The following is a 23,121-nucleotide window of genomic DNA, read 5'->3' as shown; positions in this document are numbered from 1 at the left end:
ACTTTCTTTATCTTTGCGCCCGAAGCTGTGGTGGGAAATGACCGCCATGGTTTTCTGCTTCGAGGAAGAAGACATTATTTTCGTACCTTGTTCTCGATATTTTCATACCTTCAATCTTCCTTTTATTCCTCTTTCCTGTTTTGTTCTTATTATCTTATTTTCAACCTTCGGATAACTTTCTAAACATTATATGTAACTCATAAACATTTCATAAAAAATTAGTAATTATATATTATCCTCTATACTTAAATCTCTTAGTATCTTATTTTTTAAACTTAAAAAATTTACATTAAGATCTCTATAATTATAAAATTAAGATAATTAATATTATTTACTCTAATATTATTAGCTCCATTGACAGAAGATACAGTATTCACATCACATGCGAGATTGGTGTAAAATTAATTGACAAAAAGATCATTTTTACATTTTTTTTTTGTTAATAGACATATAACATACAGTAGTGCGATGGGCACCGTAAAAGCACCCAATTCACCTATTAAGGAAAGGATGGTACCTAATCATTGTCGCACCCGATCATGGATCCCAACCAGTGATCTAAGACCTTCACCAGTGATCTAGGACCTTCACTAGTAGCCCTAGGTTGAGATCCCTTATCGACGTTGATATCGTATGAGTCCTTAGGAAACTCACTGCTCGAGCCATGGTGTTGACCAATATTATCTCATTATCAGGACCCTTGAAGGGCGTCACGTTGTAGAGAAGCTTGAAGATGAAGATATCGATGGTCCACTTGTCCACTGTACTATCATGCCCCTCTCTTGAGACAATCTTTGGTGCACGGTACTCATGCCACGAAGGACATGGGTCAGAGGTTCATGGGCTTGACCATGAACTCAAGGCATAGTCTCTATCGTCGTGACTTCTTCTTGAGCTTATACCGAGGCGGATGGAACCAAAAGACCCTAAGGATGATGTAGCTCGGGAGGATATATGCGATAATAAAGAACTTGCCCGCGACAATGGTGGAGGACTAGGAAAGTAGTGGGAGCGGTTTCAAGCAAAAAGGAAATATAATTAAGATATTAAAATTATCTTTTTGTCCATCAATTTTGTACCAATCTTATATATAATGTCATATATTGTATCTTTCATCAGTAGAGCCAATAATGTTAGAATAAAATTTTCATTCAGATCCATATAATTATGAAAGTAAGATAATTAATATTATTTACCCTAATCCTGTTAGCTCCATTCGCAGAAGACAGTATAGACATCATATGTGAGATTAGTATAAAATTAATTAATAAAAAAATAATTTTAACATATTTTTTTTTTGTTAATAGATATATAACGTACGATGACAATGTGCACCATAAAAGCACCCAATTCATCTATTGAAAAAAGGGTGGTATTTAATGCTAATTATATGCACCCTACAAGTCAATCACGTGAGTGATGACACATGTGACTTGACACACAGTTTTTTTGTTATTATATTTTGGCATTTATCACTTTATATTACTTGTTGCATATATATATATATATATATATATATATATATATATATATATATATATATATATATATATATATATATATTGTGATGTCTTTGGATCTATACAATGGGAATCAGATCATAATGAGATCATGATAATGAGACCGATTCACCTTTAGACACAGATCCTAAATAATCCTGATCATAGGTTACTCGAGAGGGACATCAAGATGACCGGACAGATTGTTGTGCTGTATACCCATCCAAATGATGGATGCAGCTAGTCTCATAACTGCTCATGTGGGGACAATGGGGATACAGTACAAATGCTCATTGGAGAATGAGTTCACTGATTGATCCACTTACGAAATGTTGGATGGTTGATGATGCCTTATTGTCAGATAGCGATTTCGTGGTCTCAGTGGTGTATCTGGTCCTTCGACTTAAAACACAAAAGATGTCCTGTATGAGTGCTCCATTCTTTGATACCTAACTTATAGGTTTAGATGTCTCAGATCTAGCACAACCAGTCTTCGGGAGTAGTAGTCAACCTTACGAGGGCTATTGAGCGTCGATAGAAGATCATCCACTCTCGGTGTCATGAGAGGAATGTCTCATGTATTCTTGCTCAGACAAATCCTTAGCTAGGGTCATTCGGATTGAGAGAGAAAGAGTTCTCTAGGAGAATCCGATTAGAGCGAGACTCGAGTAGAAACCGTATGGGTCTGACAGCACTATACCTAGTATACGATCTCTGGGATATTAGATGGATAAGAGACTATAAGTACACGGTAACTGAGGACATACAGGTCTAATGGATTGGATTCCCCTATATCGTTTGGGAACTATGGCTTAGTGGCCTAGTATGTCCATAGTCGATGAGTCGAGTGAATTATTATAAAGATAATAATTCACTGAGCTAGAAGGAGTTCTGATAGATATGACTCATGACCAGCTTGATATTGGGCCTAGAGGGTCACACACATATGGTAGACATTGCAATGAATAGAGGTTCAGATATGAGATATCCGTCGAAGCCCCTATCTTATTGGATATCCAATAAGCTCATGAATTATTGGATCCTATGGATGAGATCCAATAAGAGCCCATGAGAGATTATTGGATAGAGATTCACTAATCTAAGAGGCTTGGATAGTTGGATGGAGATCCAATACCCATTATGGGAGGATCCATTAGGGTTAAGTTGACAAGGGACTTCTATAAATAGGAGGGATTCAGTGGTTCATAGGCTAGAGCCTTTGCTTGCCTCTTCTATTCTCCTCCCCCTCTCTACTTCAAAGCAAGCTGGAGTTTTGAGGAGCATCGTCGTAGCCCTGCTATGTGAATCACCGCTAGAGAGGAGGGCACTTGACCTTCTTCACCCTCTCCTAGAGATCTATAAGGAAACAGGGATATACGATCTCCCTAGATAATATAATCTATTTTATACATAGTTTTAAGTTTCGTGGATTTTTGCACACCAATCTTCGCACAACGACGAACATATCTTTGAGAATTGAGGATTTTGTTTTATATTCTTCTATTGCGCATATGATGTCCCCCCCAAGAATTTTTCAATAGTGGTATTAGAGCTAGGTTATTCGTGCAATAGATTAGTTTTGAACTGTGTGTGCTATGTTTCGGAGAAGCTTTTGCCGTCAAAATCATTGACGCAAAAGCGAGAAAGGGCAACAATTGTTGTTGCCCTTGCTACCGTTGTAAATGGCAGCGTTGCCATCTGCGTGCAGGTAGGCCGCTTGTAGCAACAGCCACAAGGTCGACGGCATGCAGGCAGGCCCCCTATAGCGACGCTCGCAGGTAGGGCCGCAGGCACGACGACCACTTGCGCGCGGGCACTGTGTCCGCGCGCAAGGGCGGCGCCTACAGATGTTGGACCCGTGGGTAGAGGCGCCGCGCAGCAACGGTACCTGCGGGCGTTGCGCCCATGAACATAACCGCCTACGGGTGCTGCGTGGGGCAGCACCACCCGTAGGTGGGGGCGCCTCCTGTGGGGGCAATGCTACCCGTAGGGGCGGTCGCCCGCGAGGGCGCTCACCTGCACGGGCAGCAACGACCGCGGGCGAGCTGGCCGCAGCTAGGGGCGGTGCCCCCCCCCCCCCCCCCCCTCAGGGCATGGGGAGTTTTAGGGTTTTGGGCAAAAAGATAATTTTGCCCCTGTAAATTTGAGAAATTTTAGTTCTGTCTTTTTATCTAAATTATGAAAATACCCCTCAGAAGTCGAAAAATTTTCTACATATCCCCGATTTTAAAAAATATTAATTAATTAAAATATTTAATTGATTATTATTTTTATTATTATCTAGTAATCCTAAATAATAGTGATTTATACATGTGTTTTATGATATGTGGACGGATGATCATGGACCGTGTTATGTGTGTACTTGTGATTATTATTATTCGGGCTTATGAGCCTTCATTTTATTTCTTGTTTATTGTTGTGCCTGTGTACCTATGATTAAGTTGTAATCACTGGAGGAGGCGCAGCAAGAACGTGGAAGCGATAACGAGACCCACGAGACGAACGATCGCGATGTATGGAGATGTGTCGAGATGTTAACGGAACCGACAAGGACGAGATAGACGATCACAGGGCATGGAGATGCACCACTGCATACATAGATCTTAATGTGAGTGATCTGGCCCACTGGCTCGGGCCTGATCACATTAGGCTATGGTGCATGATCATCTGTTGTGATTGCTCATGTGATGCGTGATTGCCTATACACCTACTAGATATTTATATATATATTTGCATGCGATATAGATATATATTAAATTATAGAAACCCCTCTCTCGATAATATTAAGTCGGTAAACGTGAGGCAATTAGATTGACCCACGTGGCCTTCCATCATTATAGGTAGTAACCGATTCTTGAGGTAAGTTGAGTTGGTCGAGTCCCTCGAGGCTCACCTATATTGCGATTCGTTATCTTGCCTACGACATAGAGATGTCACCGGTGACCCGAGGACATGGTATGCTTGGTCGAGTCCCTCGAGGGTATATCATCGAATCAGACTCATCTTATAACGATGCTGTTGACTTAACCGAATATCATGATTAGTCGAGTCTCTCAAGATCATAATGATTCGGAGGCCGAACAAGATGAGAATCATAAGGAGTTGTGATCAGCAAGAGTTGCCTACCTTTTGGGCTTAGTGTGATTGGTCAAGTCCCTCGAGGTTACACTAAGATGCTGATTGGATCCTGATCCCCACTAGAAGTCTATCGGAGACTTCCGTTTCACGTGCTGAGGGTGTCGCGTGACTTGCCAGTAAAATAGTGGGAGTAGCATATTAAGATAGAAGTTCATATCTTGATTATTTATTTTTTATAAAATCTGCATGTTATTTATTTATGTTGTATCTTTATTTTTAGAAAATATTGCTTTCAAATCCCTTACGTGGTATACTTGATGTTAACCGTCTCATTGGTCCAAATTATATGGATTGGCTCTGCAACTTGAGAATTGTTCTCACAACGGAGAAAATCACGTACATCCTTGATCCAATGATGCCTACGCCCGAGGAAGGGGCAAGTGAGGATGAGATCGCTTGCTACGTGAAGTACATTAATGACTCCACTCTTGCTCAGTATTACATGATAGGCTCTATGACTCTTGAGTTACAGAGACAACATGAAAAGATGGATGCCAGATCCATTCTTCTACATGTTTGTAAACTATTTAAGGAACATGGAAGGACTCAACGATATGAGATATCCAAGAGCCTCTTCCGTGCTAGGATGATTGAGGGGACACCGGTTCAAAACCATGTCCTAAAGATGATTGAGTGGATAGAGAAACTCACAAGTATAGGAATGGTCCTAGGGGATAACTTGTGTGTGGACATTGTATTTCAGTCCCTACCAGATTCCTTTTCATAGTTCATGATAAATTTTAATATGAACAAGCTTGAGGTGACTCTCCTAGAGCTTCTCAATATGTTGAGGGAGGCAGAGAGCACTATAAAAAATGAGAAGCCAGTTCTCTATACTAGTAAGACCAGAAAGAAAAGAAAAGAAAAGCAAAAAAGTCCCTTAAGAAGGGCAAGGGCAAGGGCATACCAGGTAAAGCAAAAGTTGCTAAGAAAGACTTAGCAAAAGACAATGGCTAGTACTTCTATTGTGACAAAAATGGGCACTGGAAGAGGAACTGCAAAGAGTACCTTGTAGAAAGGGTGAAACAAAAGCTTGGAGAAGCTTTAAGTACATTCATGATCAGTCTCCATTTGTCATACTCTTATGATAACATATAGAGTATTAAATACCGGTAGTGCTTATCATATTTTCAATTCGTTGCAAGTTCTCGCAAGGCCTAGGAGATTGGCGAAAGGAGAGATGGACCTCAAGATGGGCAATGAAGCAAAAATTGCTACAGTAGCTATTAGCGAGGTTACCCTACATCTGCCTGGTGAAGCTATTATTGCATTAGATGTATGTTATTTTGTTTCTTCTATTATCAAAAACATTATCTCTATTTTATGTTTGACAGTTAGTGGATATAAATTAGTTTTTTAGAACAATAGTGGTTCAATATTATTAGATGATGAGATCATCATGAAAGAAACAGTGCATAATGGTTTGTTTATGCTAGACACTACTCCACATATCATGAATATAAGTGTGTCTAAGAGGAAACGAGATGAGGTGAATAGTACATACATGTGGTATTGTAGGCTAGGTCACATCCATGAGGGAATGATTCAAAAGTTACTAAAGGATAGATATCTAGATCCATTTGACTATGAGTTATATGCCACTTGTGAGCCTTGCCTTCATAGAAAACTGACAAACTCTCCATTTAGTGGAATTGGAAAGAGAGCCACTGAGCTGTTGGAACTCATACATAGTGATGTATGTGGACCCATGTCAACTCGTGTCATTGGTGGTTATTCTTATTTCATTATTAGATATGGTACGGTCCATGATGAGTTTCACTGACCTACCCATCTCATTATAGGGAAATGCCACAGAGATCACAGCTTACCTTCTGAACAGAGTTCCAACTAAGTCAGTAGTGTCTACACCATATGAGATATGGAAAGGGAAGAAGCCCGATCTTAAGATTGTTAAGATTTGAGGCTGCCCTGCCCACGTTAAAAGACACAACTTCGATAAGTTGGAATCGAGTACGGAGCGGTGCAAGTTCGTTGGATACCCCAAAGAAACTTTTAAGTATTATTTCTATCATCTAGAGGACCAAAAGGTCTTTGTAGCCAAGAGAGTGGTGTTCCTTAAGAAGGAACACATTTTTGGCAAAGATAGTGAGAGCATGATAGAGTTGAGAGAGATTGGAGAACCTAGCTCAAGCACCACTCTACAGCCCGAGTCTGTTTAGGTACCTAACATACAAGTTCCAACCTTATGTAGGTCTGATAGAATATCTCATCCTCTTGAGAGATATGTGTGACATATTAGAGGAGAGGATGTTGAGAATATTGATCTTCAAACCTACGAAGAAAATATTATGAGTATAGACTCCGGGAAGTGGTAAGAAGTCATGAATTCTGAGATGGATTCCATGTACTCCAACAATGTTTATAACCTAGTTGATGCACCCGAGGGTATTGTACCCATCGGTTGTAAGTGGATCTTTAAGAAAAAGATCGGAGTAGATAGAAAGATAGAGACCTATAAAGTAAAGCTAGTGGCTAAGGGGTATCATCAAAGGCAATGTGTTGACTATGGTGAAACCTTCTCACCCGTAGCAATACTAAAATCTATCTGAATTCTATTGGCTATTGCAACACACTATGATTATGAGATCTGACAGATAGATGTGAAAACTGCGTTTCTCAATGGGGACCTTGAGAAGGAGGTGTATATGATACAACCCGAGGGATTTGTGTCTAAGGACTACCCAGATAATATGTGTAGGTTGCTTAGATCCATTTATGAACTAAAGCAAGCTTCCCAAAGTTGGAACATAAGATTTGATGAGGAAATCAGATCTTATGACTTTGTTAAGAATGAAGATGAGCCTTTATGTACAAGAAGGTAAGTGGGAGCGTGCTATCATCTTTTTGGTGTTATATGTGGATGACTTCCTGATAATTGGGAATGATGTAGGAATGCTATCCACAGTAAAGACTTGGTTATCTAGACACTTAGGGGAAGCATCCTATATCTTGGGGATTCCGATTTATAGAGATAGATCCAAGAGGATGATTGGCTTCTCCCAATCATGGTACATAGACACCATTGTCAAAAGGTTTGGCATTGAAAATTCCAAGAGAGGTCTCATATTGATGAGACATAGGATATCACTTTCTAGGAGTATGTCCCCAAAGACTCCTAAAGAAAGGGTGAACATGGATAGAATACCCTATGCCTTAATGATGAGGTCTATCATGTATGTCATGCTATATACCAGGCCTGATATAGTGCATGCTCTGAGTATCACGAGCAGGTATTAGGCGGATCTAGGCTTAGAGCACTAGAAAGCAATGAAGTATATCCTTAAGTACTTAAGAAGGACTAAGTATATTTTACTAATATATGGAGGTAGTAGCCTCAAGCTACATAGACTCGAGTTTTCAGTCCGATGTCAATTATAGCAACTCGAATTCGGGGTACGTGTACACCTTGAATGGAGGATCAGTGTGTTGGAAGAGTTCCAAGCAAGATACTACTGTTGACTTGACCACAGAGGCAGAGTACATTGCTGCAGCAGAGAGGCAACAAAAGAGAGAATCTGGATGAAGAAGTTTATCACAGATCTGGGAATCGTGCTAAGTAGCAAGGAGTCGATTCCCTTATATTACAACAACTACGAGGCGATTACTCAAATAAGGGAACCTGAGTCTCATCAGAAGTGTTCTGAGGAGGTTTCAGCTTATTAGAGAGATCATAACCAGAGGAGATATAGCAATAGAAAAAGTTCCATCCGAAGATAACATTACAGATCCACTAACAAAGCCATTGTCTCATATTGTCTTTAAGCGTCACAAGGGTCTGATTGGGATCAGACACATATGTGATTAACTTTAGGTCAAGTGAGAGATTGCTAGTCATATGTGTCATGCAAGTCAATCACGTGAGTGATAGCACATGTGACTTGACACGTAGTCTTTTTGCTTATTATATTTTAGCATTTATCACTTTATATTGCTTGTTATATATATATATATATATATATATATATATATATATATATATATATATATATATATATATATATATAGTGATATCCTTGGATTTGTGTAATGGGAATCGGATCATAATAATGAGATCGATTCACCTTTAAACACAAATCCTAAATAATTCCGATTATAGGTTACTCGAGAGGAATATCGATATGATCGAATAGATTGGTGTGCTATATACCCGTCCATATGATGGATGCAGCTGGTCTTATAGTTGCTCCTATGGGGACACTAGGGATACGGTACATGTGCTCATTGAAGAATGAGTTCACTAATTGATCCGCTTATGGAATGTTGGATGATTGTGATTCCTTATTGTCAGACAGTGATTTTGTGATCTTAGTAGTGTATCTAGTCCTTAGACTTGAGACACCAAGGATGTCCTGTATGAGTGCTCTACTCTTTGGTACCGAACTTATAGGTTTGGATGTCCTAGATATAGCATAGCCGAACTTCGGGAGTGGTAGTCAACCTTATGAGGGTTATTGAGTGTCGATAGAGAATCATCCACTCTCAGTGTCATGAGAGGAATGTCTCATGTATTCTTACTCAAACAAATCCCTAGCTAGGGTTATTCGGATTGAGAGAAAAAGAGTTCTCCGGGAGAATCCGATTAGAGCGAGACTCGAATAGAAACCGTATGTGTCTGATAGCACCATACGTGGCATACAATCTCTGGGATATTAGATGGATGAGGGACTATAGGTACACGATAACTAAGGATAGACATGTCAAATATATTGGATTCCCCTGTGTCGTCTGGGGACTGCGGCGTAGTGGCCTAGTACGTCTGTAGTCGATGAGTCGAGTGAATTATTATGGAGATAATAATTCACAAAGCCAGAAGGAGTTCTGATAGGTATAAATCACGGTTAGCTCGATATTGAGCCTAGAGGGTCACACACATATAGTAGGCATTGCAATGAGTAGAGGTTCAGATATGAGATATTCATTAGAGCCCCTATTTTATTGGATATTCAATAAGCCCATGAATTATTGTATCCTATGGATGAGATCCAATAAGAGCCCATGAGAGATTATTGGCTAGAGATCCACTAATTTAAGAGGTTTGGGTAGTTGGATGGAGATCCAATACCCAATAGGGGAGGATCCATTAGGATTAAGTTGATAGGGGACCTCTATAAATATGAGGGATTCAGTGGTTCATAGGCTGAAGCCTTTGCTTGCCTCTCTTATTCTCCTCCCCCTCTCCATTTCAGAGTATGCCTGGAGTTTTAAGGAGCATCGTCACAACCTTGCTGTGTGGATCACCACTAGAGAGGAGAGCACTTGACCTTCTTCACCCTCTCCTAGAGATCTGCATGACCTAGGGATCTATGATCTCTCTAGGTAACACAATATATTCTATATACAGTTTTAAGTTTTGTGAATTTTTACGCGCCAATCTTCGCATGACGACAAACATATCTTTGAGAATTGGGAATTTTATTTTTTGTTCTTCCGTTGCGCATGTGATGCCGCCCCCAAGAATTTTCAACACCTAATCACTATCGCACCGGATCATGGATCCCAACCAATGATCCAAGACCTTCACCAGTAGCCCTGCGATGAGATCAGTGCTCGAGCCGTGGTGTTGACCAATATTATATCATTGCCAGGAACCTTGAAGGGCATCACGTTGTAGAGAAGCTTGAAGATAAAGATATCGATGGTCCACTATCATGCCCCTCCCTTAAGACAATCTTTGGTGCACATTACTCGTGCCACGAAGGACATGGATCAGAGGTCCATGGGCTCAACCATGAACTCACAGCATAGTCTCTATCATCGTGACTTCTTCTTGAGCTTATGTCGAGGCAGATGGAACCAGAAGACCCCAAGGATGATGTAGCTTGGGCTGACATAGGCAACAACAAAGAACTCGCCTGCGATAACGGTGGATGACTAGGGCAGTAGTGGGAGTAGTTTTAGGCAAAAAGAAAATATAATTGAGATATTAAAATTATCTTTTTTCTATCGATTTTGTATCAATCCTATATATGATGTTAGAATAAATAGGATCAGTTATCTCACTTTAATTTCAATATAATTTTTTTAAATTTAAAAATTAAAATGTAGATCTAAGTATAGGGACGTAATTAGCCCTCAAAAATTATAGTACATTTTCACATGCCATTTTGGAATCTTACACACCATTCCATAAACATCAACATCAGCTACATAGTAGGTCATACCATACGTCACATGAATAAACTATACATATCTTTGACAATAGACCATGTTACATTACTTGGGGTCCAAGGTGGCAATTAGCGAAGAGGCTTAGACGTTCGTTATCAAGATTCATTCTAATTTGAAGTGTTGTAGCTCCAAATAGCTCGATATAAATTGATGTTATATTTACCAAAATCAGACCTTATCTGTTGACATTTTTATTTAAAAATATTTTTTTAATGGCTCAGAACATCTCACGCATATTTAGTAAGCTTAATTGAGTCAAATATTATATATCTTCATAGGCAGACAAAAATTAGAATTTGATTAAAGGTTAACTAAGATTATTTATCTCTATTCACCCCGATACATGAGGAATTGACGATGATACTATGTGGTCTGATCTATATGTGTATTAAACAATGATAGTATTTATAATTTAATGAAACTTTCGAGTTGATGGTGAAGAATACTAACATCAATTAAATTTTGACACGAGGTCACATAAACAGAGACACCTAAAAGAAGACGTAAGCTCTCCGAGATCAGCTCTTCCCCGTCGTCTTCCTCATATTCTTGCTCCTCCGTCGGCACCTTCATGTTTGCACCTCCACTTGGACACTACTCCTACGTCAAGTCAATGTTCGGAGAGATTGTATCATCTCCAAATGGCATGGGTCGAGACTGATCATGGCACCTTGACAAAGTTGTGCCCATGTCTCCCTGATAATGTAATCTTGAATGTAATGACCAAACCTCATCAGCTTTTCATGTGAGATCAGAAGAGGATAGTTGCGTTTTTCTTATCGCAGGATTTCTTCAAATCAAAGCGGTGCAAGTCATGAACAGGTGTGCACACCCTCTAACATCACATACCATAATTCTCAAGATATCGCCAAATGCATATCCTTCCTATGAGAAGGACCACTAAAGGGCATCAGAAAAACATCAAAACGAAGAGGTTAAAGAAGACAAGTCACCCTACACTCCACCAACTAAGAATGCCTCTCTCTCTCTCTCTCTCACTCTCTTAATCTCCACCATCAAGCTTATGAATCTCATGATGAAACATGTTCACTTGAGCATCCGAGAAGATTCTTTGGAAACCTTGATACCCTTTCTTATTTGTAGGTTTCCACTAAAAAAATCTCCTTTTAGAGTCGAACTTAATCTCTAATAAACCTTGGATATAAAAAGAATCATAAATATATAACTGATACTATGATCATGGTGAGAGAGAATTTGATCGACTCTATCCATCCTCGGATCTTTAGATCAAATCATTTTGTCATATGATCTGATCAGAGCCAAATAGAAATTTATTAGATTGGAGAAGTTGCTAAAACAGTTCGAAACATTTATTTTTCCTCCAAGTTTGAAGCCAATTAATCAAAGAATTCTTTTTGCTTCTTCGATTGGACGAAAAGATTCCAATCTTTTAGACTGACATAAAAAGAGCCGAAGCATGCAGGGAAATTTGTACTTGTTCAGTGACACGTATGAGATATTATGGACTATGAGGATCCAACAAATGGCCCAATCGGTCGACATCGATAGGTATTTTTGACTTGTCACTGCGGTAGCGTCCAACGTGAGGACTGGAGATCCCATCTCCACTGTCTTCCACTACCGGCCATACGAATGGAAGCAGCTGCCCGGCTCAAGTGGGACCTACATGCGGCGTCACCGCTTCGTCCGTTCAACAAGGGAGGTTGAATTTATCGGGTACGTCGAAATCGACTAGGCGGATCGATCGCACTCCCTTCCCTTCCCAAGCGGCTCCGGTCGTCCTCCATCTACTTTAAAGAGGACGCCTCCTGCGGAGAGAGGGGAGGAAGAAGCACAAGAGAATGGAGAAGCCAGGCCTGGATTCGCCTCTGATCCCAGGCCACACCGAAGTCCTTGTCTCTGGTGCTGATGTGGTGAACGAAGCAGGCCTGAAGAGTGACGGAGAGTTCTTCGCCGAGATCAAGAGGCAACTCTGCTTGGCGGGGCCGCTAATAGCATCGAGCTTGTTGCAGAACATTCTTCAGGTCATATCAGTCATGTTCGTTGGCCATCTTGGGGAGCTTGCCCTCTCTGGTGCTTCCATGGCGACCTCCTTCGCTGGGGTCACTGGCTTCAGCTTCTTGGTATGTATGCGTATCTGCTTGCTCTGCCCTGCCATTTTCTTTCTAACAATTAGGAACCTGAGATCTCATCAGACCTATATATCCTTTCATCTCCATGTGAGGCGGAATTTATCGAACCACGTTAAATCTTATGTTGATTTTTTAGTATTTTTTTTCTGAATGTTGATCTTTGATAATTTCTCTTTTTGGTTTTTTATTTCCTCCCTCCCCAACATTGGGTTCGTAGTTAGTAATTTGCTTTGTGTTAACTGGACCAAGAAGTCTCTAGCACCGTCGAATGATTCCTGATATCATCCATTCATGTCCTGGATTCTACTGATCCACCTTATCCTCAACATCTCCTTTCTTGATTGGCTAGTTGGGGATGAGTACTGCATTGGATACAATGTGTGGACAAGCCTTCGGAGCAAAACAGTACCACATGCTTGGCATACACATGCAGAGAGCCATGCTTGCCCTAACACTAGTAAGTCTTCCTGTTGCTGTGATCTGGTCCTACACAGGTTCGATTCTCAAACTATGCGGGCAAGATCCGGAGATTGCAACCGAAGCTGGATTGTATGCTCGGTGGATGATTCCCACCATTTTCGCATATGGACTCCTACAGTGCCATGTTAGGTTCCTGCAGACCCAGAACATTGTCTTCCCTATGATGCTGAGCACCGGCGTCACAGCTCTGTCGCACGTTCTTGTGTGTTGGCTTCTGGTGTTCAAGTCTGGCCTCGGAAGCAAAGGTGCAGCTGTGGCAAACTCCATCTCTTACTGGACAAATGTGCTGCTGTTGGCACTATATGTAAGGCTATCTCCTGCCTGCAAGAAGACTTGGATTGGCTTCTCGAGAGAGGCTTTACATGACATGTCCACCTTCATCAAACTGGCTGTTCCATCAGCTACTATGGTCTGGTAAGCAACATATTGTTCGACAGTCTTTCTCGATGGATACATATGTACATATAACACAACCTGCAACAGCTTTGAATTCTGGTCATTCGAGTTGCTCGTGCTTCTCTCGGGCATTCTTCCAAATCCAAAGCTAGAAACATCAGTTTTGTCGATAAGGCGAGTTTGACTTGTGCGACTTTGCTGCTGCTGTACTTGATACGGCTTTGTATGCTTACAACTTCCACTTGTTTCTCTCAGCCTCAATACTGCTTCCATGGTGTTCATGGTCCCTTTTGGCCTTGGTGCTGCAGTAAGGTGAGATGAGCCAAGAGGAGTTAATCTCTCTTCTCGTATTCCACATCGTTAGTTTCCTTAATTTGCTGCTCTTTTTGTTGCCTCCTAGTACACGCGTTTCAAATGAACTTGGTGCTGGCCATCCACAAGCTGCAAGCTTAGCAGTAAAGGTGGTGGTATTCCTGGCCATCACAGAAGGATTGATAGTGGGCTTAACCATGATTCTGGCGCGAGGCATTTGGGGTTATGCATACAGCAACGTGGAAGAAGTCGTAAGATATGTGGCCATTATGATGCCAATCCTCGCAACCTCAAACTTGCTGGATGGAATGCAATGTGTGCTCTCAGGTACGGTGTCTCCATCCATTCCTGTTCATGTAGGAATTGGATATGCCCCTACAGAACTCCATACCTTGGGATTCCTTGGAACATGTAGGTGTTGCCAGAGGATGCGGGTGGCAAAAGATTGGTGCTTTAGTTAATCTTGGAGCTTATTACATTGTTGGCATTCCTTCGGCTCTCCTTCTCGCGTTTGTCCTCCATGTTGGAGGAAAGGTGAGAGAGAGACTCTTTTTCATCATTACCTTTCTCTGACTCTGTAAATTGCGTTAAGAGTATGTTGTTGGTGTTACTATTATAGTCTATGAAATGTCTTTGGTAAACAACAGGGACTTTGGATGGGAATAATATGTGGCCTCTTTGTACAAGTGCTGCTCTTTTCGGCCATTGCCTATTGCACTAACTGGGAGAAAGAAGTAAGTGCACCACTGATCTTGTTCCTCAAAGATACTGCCTACTTCAACTCCACTGGATCTTTGTTCTGTGAACAGAGCTGCAGGGGATGAGAGTATACATGTTGTTTTTCTCCAACGATGTTGGATGCCGTTGTGGCGGGGATTAAAGCTTTGCTAATGCTAACTGTGAACCACCTTCCTTCTCGCTTGTACTTTTGTTTCTGCATTCATTCATGGCGTTTCTTATTCTTTCAGGCTAGGAAGGCGAAGGACAGAGTGATCAACTCCACCGTTCCCAAAGACACTGCAACATGATGGCATGATCATGTGAAGCTCCTGAAGCTTCTGGCCGTCAGAACTGCAATGAGAAGCAGAGAGGAGAATGCAATTGTTACAGTATGGCACCAGAAAAATTGTTGAAAATAACATGAAACTATTGTTTGGTGCATCTCTATTTTCATGAATATTTTCGACTTCTCTTTGTTGTGAAGTCCATTTTTCATTTTGTCTTTTACTTTCCGCCTTTAAAGTACTAAGTTGATCGACTATTAATTATTGGACTTTGAGCTTGTGAAATTTGAGAAATTATGAAATAAAGGATAGGTTATGGACATACCAATTAAATCCCTGATGGGTAAGACGAAGAGGATTACAAACAAGGATTGAAAGAAAAGCGTCTTTTTCCATTTCCACGTGTTTTATTTTTTCCTTTCTTCTCTTGAGTCAACTGTCATTGGTCATCGGGCAAAGAAATCAATTTAATAGCTATAATAATAAAAATTATTTACTACTATCGTTATTTAGATCTGTGCCTCTTTGCACTTGTGATTAAGCTGGATCATTTATTTCATTGTGTTAGGTGTTTTCTAATTCGCGATATAAAGTGAAATTAAATTTTTGTATATGAACAAATACTAACAGGTCATGTAGTGAAATTAAATGAAAATCATAATCGGATATGATATCAAGATTTACATGAAAAATTCCTCCAACGTGAAGGGTAAAAATAACGAGACAAACTAGAGATAATTTATTATGATAATAATAAATATACAAATCTCAATCTTTTGTCCAAAATCTTAACAACATTCATAAGAGAATAATTGGGATACGATGATTTCGTCACTGTGTATAATATCTAAATTCTCCCTCAAGTAATCACAGCAAAAATCTATTATAGATTTGATCTAACTTAAGATGAGAATATCACAAGAGAATAACTAGGATACAAGGATCACGTTACTGTGCACAATATCTAAATTCTCCCCCAAGTAATCACGGTAAGAATCTACTATAGATTTGATCTAACCTGAGATGAGAACACTACCTAGATGATTGAGAACAGCCTCTCTGCGTTGTCCTTGTTTTCTTCACTTTCTTTCTCTTATTTTTTTGTCATGTTCTCCTCCTTGTCTTTGGAATCACGTGGCTGTAGTATTTTCCTCGTTATTGTAGTTTTTCTTGCTCTTTTCGCAGCCCCCCATGCCCCTCTAATATGAATCTAGGGTTTAGAGAAAGGGGGGTGAGCTATTAAAGCTCATTATAGGCTGAATCCACTATGGGCTGTCAGCTCAACAACCTCCCCCTTCAGCCCATAAGGGAGGCTATCTCATGACTTCTCAATGTGAAGCCATGTCGATCAACTGTCGACATATCTCCTGTCTTTCTTTTGGTAAAGTTTTTGTCAACATGTTTGCTCCGTTATCATCTGTGTGAATTTTCTGAAGCTGCAATTGCTTTTCTTCAAATACATTTCGAATTCAGTGGTATCTGATATCTATATGCTTTGACTTGGAATAAAATATTGAGTTCTTACACAAATTGATAGCACTCTAGCTATCACAATGCACCACATAATTTTTCTATTTCAGCCCCAATTCTTGTAAGAATTCTTTCATCCATAATATTTCTTTGCAAACCTATGTAGCAGCAATATATTCTGCCTCTGTGGTGGAGAGAGCAATACACCTTTGCAATCTGGATTGCCATGACACAGCTCCCCCTGTAAAAGTAAGTATATAACATGATGTTGACTTCCTCGTATCTATATCTCTTACCATATCTGCATTTGTATTAACCCGTCAACACAGGTGGTCCACCTCCAAAGCTTAAACAAACCTTAGAGCTCCCTTTGAGATATCTAAAAATCCACTTCACTACTGCCCAATGCTTTTTGCCTGGATTTGCAAGAAATCTACTAGTAACACCTAATTGCATATGTGATGTTTAGTCTCGTACATACCATTGCATATATTAAACTTCCAACTACTGAAGCATAAGGAACCTTTTGCATCTTCTCCTTATCCTCATCACTTGACGGACTATATTCTGAGTATAACTTGAAGTGACCTGCAAGAGGAGAACCAACTGGCTTTGCATTGCTCATACTGAACATTTCCAATACCTTCTCGATATAATTCTTTTGTGACAACCAAATCGTCTTGGTTTTTCTGTCACGGGAAATCTGCATGCACATTATTTGCTTTGCTGGCCCCATGCCCTTCATTGCAAAGAACTCACTTAGTTCCTTCTTCAACCTGTCAATTGTAGACATATCTTTCCCAAGAATAAGCATGTCATCAACATAAAGTAAGAGAATAATAAAATTCTTACCAAACCATTTGATATACACAATGATCTGAAGTCGTTCTTTTGTATCATTTTCAATAATAAATAAATCAAATTTTTTGTACCACTATCTTGGAGCTTGCTTTAGCCCATACAAGCTCTTCTTCAATTTGTAGACAAAGTTCTCTTTATCTTTGACTTTGAAGCCTTTTAGTTGCTTTATATAATTCAATTGTTTCTATTTAAACTAATCATGCGAGAAACACTATTGACCTTCATGTTCAAACACAAAATTAAATCACCACAACCTTGCTTTGATACTAGTTGATGAGATATAAAGTAAAACTAAACTTTTCTATATGAACAAATACTAGCAGGCCATAGCGGAATTAAATGGAAATCACAATCAAATATGACATCAAGATTTACGTGGAAAACCCCTCAAATGTGAAAGGTAAAAACCACGGGGCAAACTAAAGATAATCAACTATGAGAATAATGAATATACAACTCTCAATCTCTTGCCCAAAACCTAGCAATAATCACAAGAGAATAACTGAGATATAAGGATCACGTTATTGTGCATAATATCTAAATTCTCCCCCAAGTAATCATAGAAAAATCTACTATAGATTTGATCTAACCTGAGATGAGAACACTGCCTAGATGGTTGAGAACAACCTCTCTATGTTATCCTTATTTTCTTCCCTTTCTTTCTCTTGTTTTTCTGTCTTATTCTCCTCCTTGTCTTTTCGTAGCCCCCCACGCCCCCTTAATATGAATCTAGGGTTTAGAGAAAGGGAGGTGGGCTGTGGGCTCTTAAAGCCCACTATGGGCTCTCAACCCAACAAGTACAATATATTTAGTGGCTCCTAAAGAACATGCAACCAGGAGGAGGGAGCTATAAAGACAATGAGTTGCCACTTGAGGCCCTTTCGGATGAATTGCTGACATTTATCTATCACTTATTTGCATATCAGACAATTGTCCACTGCTAACATTTAGTATGGATTGGGAACATGATACATGTAAACTAACTCTGATAATAGATTATTTTTGGTTGATAGATGACTCAACCCAACACAACCGGTGAAAGATTATCAATAACATTGCATCTAACATCTTAAGTGTGTGTAAATGATATCTGACCTTAACTTACATGATTATTAATATGTTATTATATCATAATCTCTCGGATACATAAAAAAGCTTGATAACAAAGGAAAGAATCCCCTGTTAGATTATGTGGTCCTATTTAATTAGGTAAGATATATTATAGATATGATTGAATTTTGATTATGGTTATTGGCCAATAGAAAAGAAATTCAGTTAAAGTAGGATTCCTTAGGAGATAACCTTGGGAGGAACTCTTAACTTATCCTATGTCCTTTGCTCTCGTTTATAAATAGATAAAACCTCTATGGGCTAAAGGTAGCATCTTGAGAGATTAAAAGTTTTTCTCTCAATCTCTCTAATCGCCTAATAAGAGATATCTCAATGCAGTTGAGAGATTAAGATTTTTCTCTCAATCTCCCTATCCCTAATCTTTTAATCCAATCTAGATGGTCCTGTAAAAAGATAAGAAGAGAAGAGAAGGATCTAATTCTCTTTACAGATTGATATTTCAAATTCGACGATGAAACGCTTATAGATTTATTCTTTTGAACAACACTAATATATTGTTAGATTTAATTTTATTTGATTTCAATCTGGACATAAATGTTTTTTCATATTATAGATAACATACGATCCGCCGGACGGTTGTGTGTGTGGGGTCATCGTTAAGCCTCGTAGGATTTACCGAGGGTTGAGAACGGGATGCATGTGACCATCATCACGTGGATCATGGCAATTGTCTTGCTCGAGCATGATGTAAAGTACATAGATTGTGATGGCGGTCATGTGATCCGTGACCACGTGTGTGGAATGCGGGTGGACCCCAGTCCTCTGCCATTTGTTATTTTATTTCTTTAATTTCTGTATTTTTATTATACTCCTGCAGAGAACCCCTTGTGACTGCCGCTTGGTATTTTTGGTTTTTCCCGACAATATACCATCTCCACCGAAGATACAGGTCGTGATTTGCCCCCCCACTGGAACGTTCCAGTTAACTCTGGAATAAAGGTACCTCTGGCGTAAGAGTGGCTTCCATAGTACCAGTCCAAATCCATTTACGTATTTGAGTACATTACTGCTCCGTGAATGTGCATCTACCACCAACCAAGATTCATATTTGAATCAGGATCTTCAATGTCCCTTAGTTCCATATTGTTTACAGTTGAGAAGAGACAAGAAGGAACGAGTTACATGTAGTAGTACCATAACAAGGCATTAAGCCTGATGGAAGCTGTACACGAGACCAATCAACGTTGGTACCAAACCATGTTGGATCGTTCCTTAATCAATGAATCTCACATTAATTAATCCGCACAAAACACATCGACACGATGCCGTCAAAGGAATTATTAACATCTTGTTTGCTCGGAGCTATAACAGCCGTCTGATTTCGTGCCGACGGTGGTGGCACGGGATATATATATTTTTTAAAATAAAATTTTATATGACAAAGTTTCAAATCCTCTTATTTGCAAATTGAGATTTCAAGCCCTTAATTTAGGCCAAGTGAGTCGGCAGATCACCAATAAAGTAACAATTAAGGCATCATATTCTATTCATTTATTATATTAATCTAAACCGAGCTCCTATTACCGAGTCCAACACGCTGCATAAGGGATCAGAACAAATAAATTGTAGATTACCAAAATAAATAGGTGCTTAAATCCGTAAAATGTTAAACTTGTTTGGTAAATTTCCGCTTGTTTCCTGAAATTTTACAAGTGTTTTTTGTTGGTGTTTTAGTGTTTTTGAAAACAACGATCAAGCGAAACACGGGATATGCTAAACCTGTCCTTTTCACACATGGGGGGAGCAACCATAAAAGGAGGAGGGGCAGGGGGAGGTGGAGGTGAGGACACCGACGCCTCTCAACTCGCTGTTTATTGGATGTCTTTGCGTCCGTCGATGCAGCGATCGGTTCGATGAAGTCTGGACGTGTATATTTCGAAGATCTGTGACCGGGAACTCCGAATCCAACCTAGTTTCTGCGAAAAGATTCGATCTCTGTTCGTGTTTTTTCATGGTGGGTGAGCTTTCCGATGCCGGTCTTATGGGCATTGTCTGTTAGATTTCTCTGTATCTTTTAGGGTTTGGTTCTACGCGAAGATCCGTTGTTTGTCTCAAATCTCGAAGAGTCGACTTTTTGTATGAAAGATCTGATTTGTTCTTTTGATATTTGCTTCACATTTTGTGTTTTAGATCTTTGTATAAGATTCAAAGATGTGATTTCTTTGTTTTTATGAATCTGATGGAATTTGGATTCTGGAAATTTTTGATAAACTGTTCCAAAACTTTTACAGAATCCATGAAGAAAAATCCTCAAGCGGATGCTTGCCGATGGTAAATTGAGAATCGCGTTCTGTACTGTCTGATGTTTGTGGAAAGTACGGTATATATTCACTCAAGGAGGAAAGAAGGATTCTTGGTGATTAGTCGAGAAAGAGAGGAAGATTCCTGGTGATTTTTGTTAGAATGGATCAAGGAATGGCCACTGGAAGCGATAATTTGCTCTCGGCCGTGGTGCCCCTGATGAAGCTATTGTGCCTTACTGTCATTGGCCTCATCCTCGCGCACCCTCGAACCCAAATCGTTCCTAGGGCCACATTCAAACTTCTTAGCAAGCTTGTCTTCGCCCTCTTCCTTCCCTGCCTCATTTTTGTCCATCTCGGCCAGTCGGTCACCGTTGATGATGTCTTGCTTTGGTGGTTTGTGCCCATCAATGTGCTCATTAGCACCGCTATAGGCTGTGCTCTTGGATACATAGTCGCCATCGTTTGTCACCCCCCGCCTCAATTCTTCCGGTTCACCATTATCATGACCGGTTTTGGCAACACAGGCAATCTCCCAATTGCCATAGTTGGATCGGTCTGCCATAGCTCGGATAATCCGTTTGGACCAGATTGCCGTCGAGCTGGGATTGCATATGTATCGTTTGCTCAATGGGTCGCAGTTATTTTAGTTTACACATTTGTTTATCACATGATGGAACCGCCAATGGAGTACTATGAGGTTGTTTCTGAAGAGAATGAGATTGAGGAAGAAGAACCTATCAGTAATGCCAGTAGACCATTGCTCCATGAAGCTGAGTGGCCAGGAATGGTAGACAAAGAGACAACACATTCCAAGACACCATTCATAGCCAGAGTGTTTATGAGCATTTCTGGATCATCTCAAAACACTTTTCCGGATATTGATTTTTCTGAGGAGGGAGGTTCAACTGCTGGGCCTAGTAGTCCAAAGTCCCTTAGGTGCTTTGCAGAACCCAAAGTTGTACAAAGGATGAGAGTTGTTGCAGAACAGACTCCAATACGGCACATCCTTCAGCCTCCAACAATTGCTTCTTTATTGGCGCTTATAGTGGGATTGGTTCCAGTGTTTAAAGCTTTTGTTTTTGGCTATGATGCACCACTTTCGTTCTTCACAGATAGTCTGGAAATCTTAGCCGGAGCAGTGGTTCCCTCGGTAATGTTAATTCTTGGAGGAATGTTGGCAGAAGGTCCTAATGATTCAGCTCTTGGGATCAGAACTACAATTGGAATCGTTGTTACAAGGCTTTTGGTGCTTCCATTAGTGGGGATTGGAGTGGTTGCGTTGGCTGATAAGATGCATCTTTTGATTGAAGGAGACCAGATGTACCGCTTTGTTCTCTTATTGCAGTATACCACACCAAGTGCTATATTGTTGGGGGCCATTGCTAGCTTGAGGAATTATGCAGTGAGGGAAGCTTCAGCACTCCTGTTCTGGCAGCACATATGTGCTGTGGTATCTCTCTCAGTTTATATTGTTATTTACTTCAAGCTGCTCTCATATGTTTGAGGTTAGGCCCTTCTAGTTATTTTTATTTTGAGGATGCATGATTAGTCTATGATGGCAACTTAATGAACTCATTGTTATTTTGTCAATTATGGTCCGTAATGAATAAGATTGATTTTTGCCAATATCTTGTATAAACAATGTTGGATAATATAAGGATTATCAATTTAGATGTGATCCTTCATCAAAATGTTTCATATTATTTCTTTAACATCTCTTGCCCTTTATGAAGTTCTCTACATAATTCCAGTTGGCTAGCTTGGTTTAACTTATTACGAACACAGGAAAATATAATTTCTTTTCTTGGTGCCACTGGATTTGGCTTAGCAGGATAAATGTTCTCATTGTTACAAGTCACCCTCTTGTTCTCCACTTGCAAGTTTGGGTCACGTACTCGTAAGGAACCACCAATACATTGGTTTGTTCTGTTTAAGGAATTATTTGTGGTGTAGAAGTTAATTGTGTATTAAACAAGACTCGTTAGGTTCTTAAGTACGCACTTGACATATTAAATATAGGAGCCACCATCTTAGAGAAGCAGTGGACCTATGTATTCTCGAGCAAGACTTACTAGATATAGGCATAATATTTGATGTTTTTTGAAATCGATCTTGTATTTGCATGTTCATGTTAATTATATAGTGCCAGGATCTTAACTCCTATCATTTCATATTTATCTAGGATACTGATTGCAGCCAGCACAATTTTTTCCATTGTTGTAGAAAGCTACATTCTCACCATTGGAGTCATAGATCGGCATAAATGCAAAAAAGAAAAATGTCA

General features: G+C 39.8%; 2 protein-coding genes across 3 annotated transcripts; both read left to right on the top strand.

Annotated features, from left to right (window-relative positions):
- The first annotated feature begins 12,366 nt into the window (after window positions 1–12,366).
- On the top strand, window positions 12,367–15,393 carry LOC135653433 (protein DETOXIFICATION 16-like). Of its 2 annotated transcripts, none has more exons than XM_065175401.1 (8): window positions 12,367–12,931; window positions 13,290–13,834; window positions 13,904–13,990; window positions 14,072–14,128; window positions 14,217–14,455; window positions 14,544–14,662; window positions 14,776–14,862; window positions 15,097–15,393. In XM_065175401.1, the coding sequence occupies exons 1-8, from the start codon at window positions 12,650–12,652 to the stop codon at window positions 15,154–15,156; spliced, it is 1,476 nt and encodes a 491-aa protein (XP_065031473.1). In that variant the 5' UTR covers window positions 12,367–12,649; the 3' UTR covers window positions 15,157–15,393. The 2 variants fall into 2 exon arrangements, with proteins under 2 accessions (XP_065031473.1, XP_065031474.1); XM_065175402.1 differs by lacking the exon at window positions 15,097–15,393 and adding an exon at window positions 14,938–15,088 and having other exon boundaries at window positions 12,532–12,931.
- A 4,990-nt stretch (window positions 15,394–20,383) lies between these two features.
- On the top strand, window positions 20,384–22,517 carry LOC135652142 (protein PIN-LIKES 2-like). Its single transcript, XM_065172882.1, has 2 exons — window positions 20,384–20,548; window positions 20,826–22,517. The coding sequence occupies exon 2, from the start codon at window positions 20,998–21,000 to the stop codon at window positions 22,339–22,341; it is 1,344 nt and encodes a 447-aa protein (XP_065028954.1). The 5' UTR covers window positions 20,384–20,548; window positions 20,826–20,997; the 3' UTR covers window positions 22,342–22,517.
- Window positions 22,518–23,121: the final 604 nt, after the last annotated feature.

The sequence above is a fragment of the Musa acuminata genome, chromosome BXJ3-11 (assembly GCF_036884655.1).
Source record: "Musa acuminata AAA Group cultivar baxijiao chromosome BXJ3-11, Cavendish_Baxijiao_AAA, whole genome shotgun sequence".
In the NCBI taxonomy this organism is placed as follows: Eukaryota; Viridiplantae; Streptophyta; class Magnoliopsida; order Zingiberales; family Musaceae; genus Musa; species Musa acuminata.
Note: the sequence above shows the minus strand (reverse complement) of the source record. Positions and strands in the feature narration are given on the sequence as shown.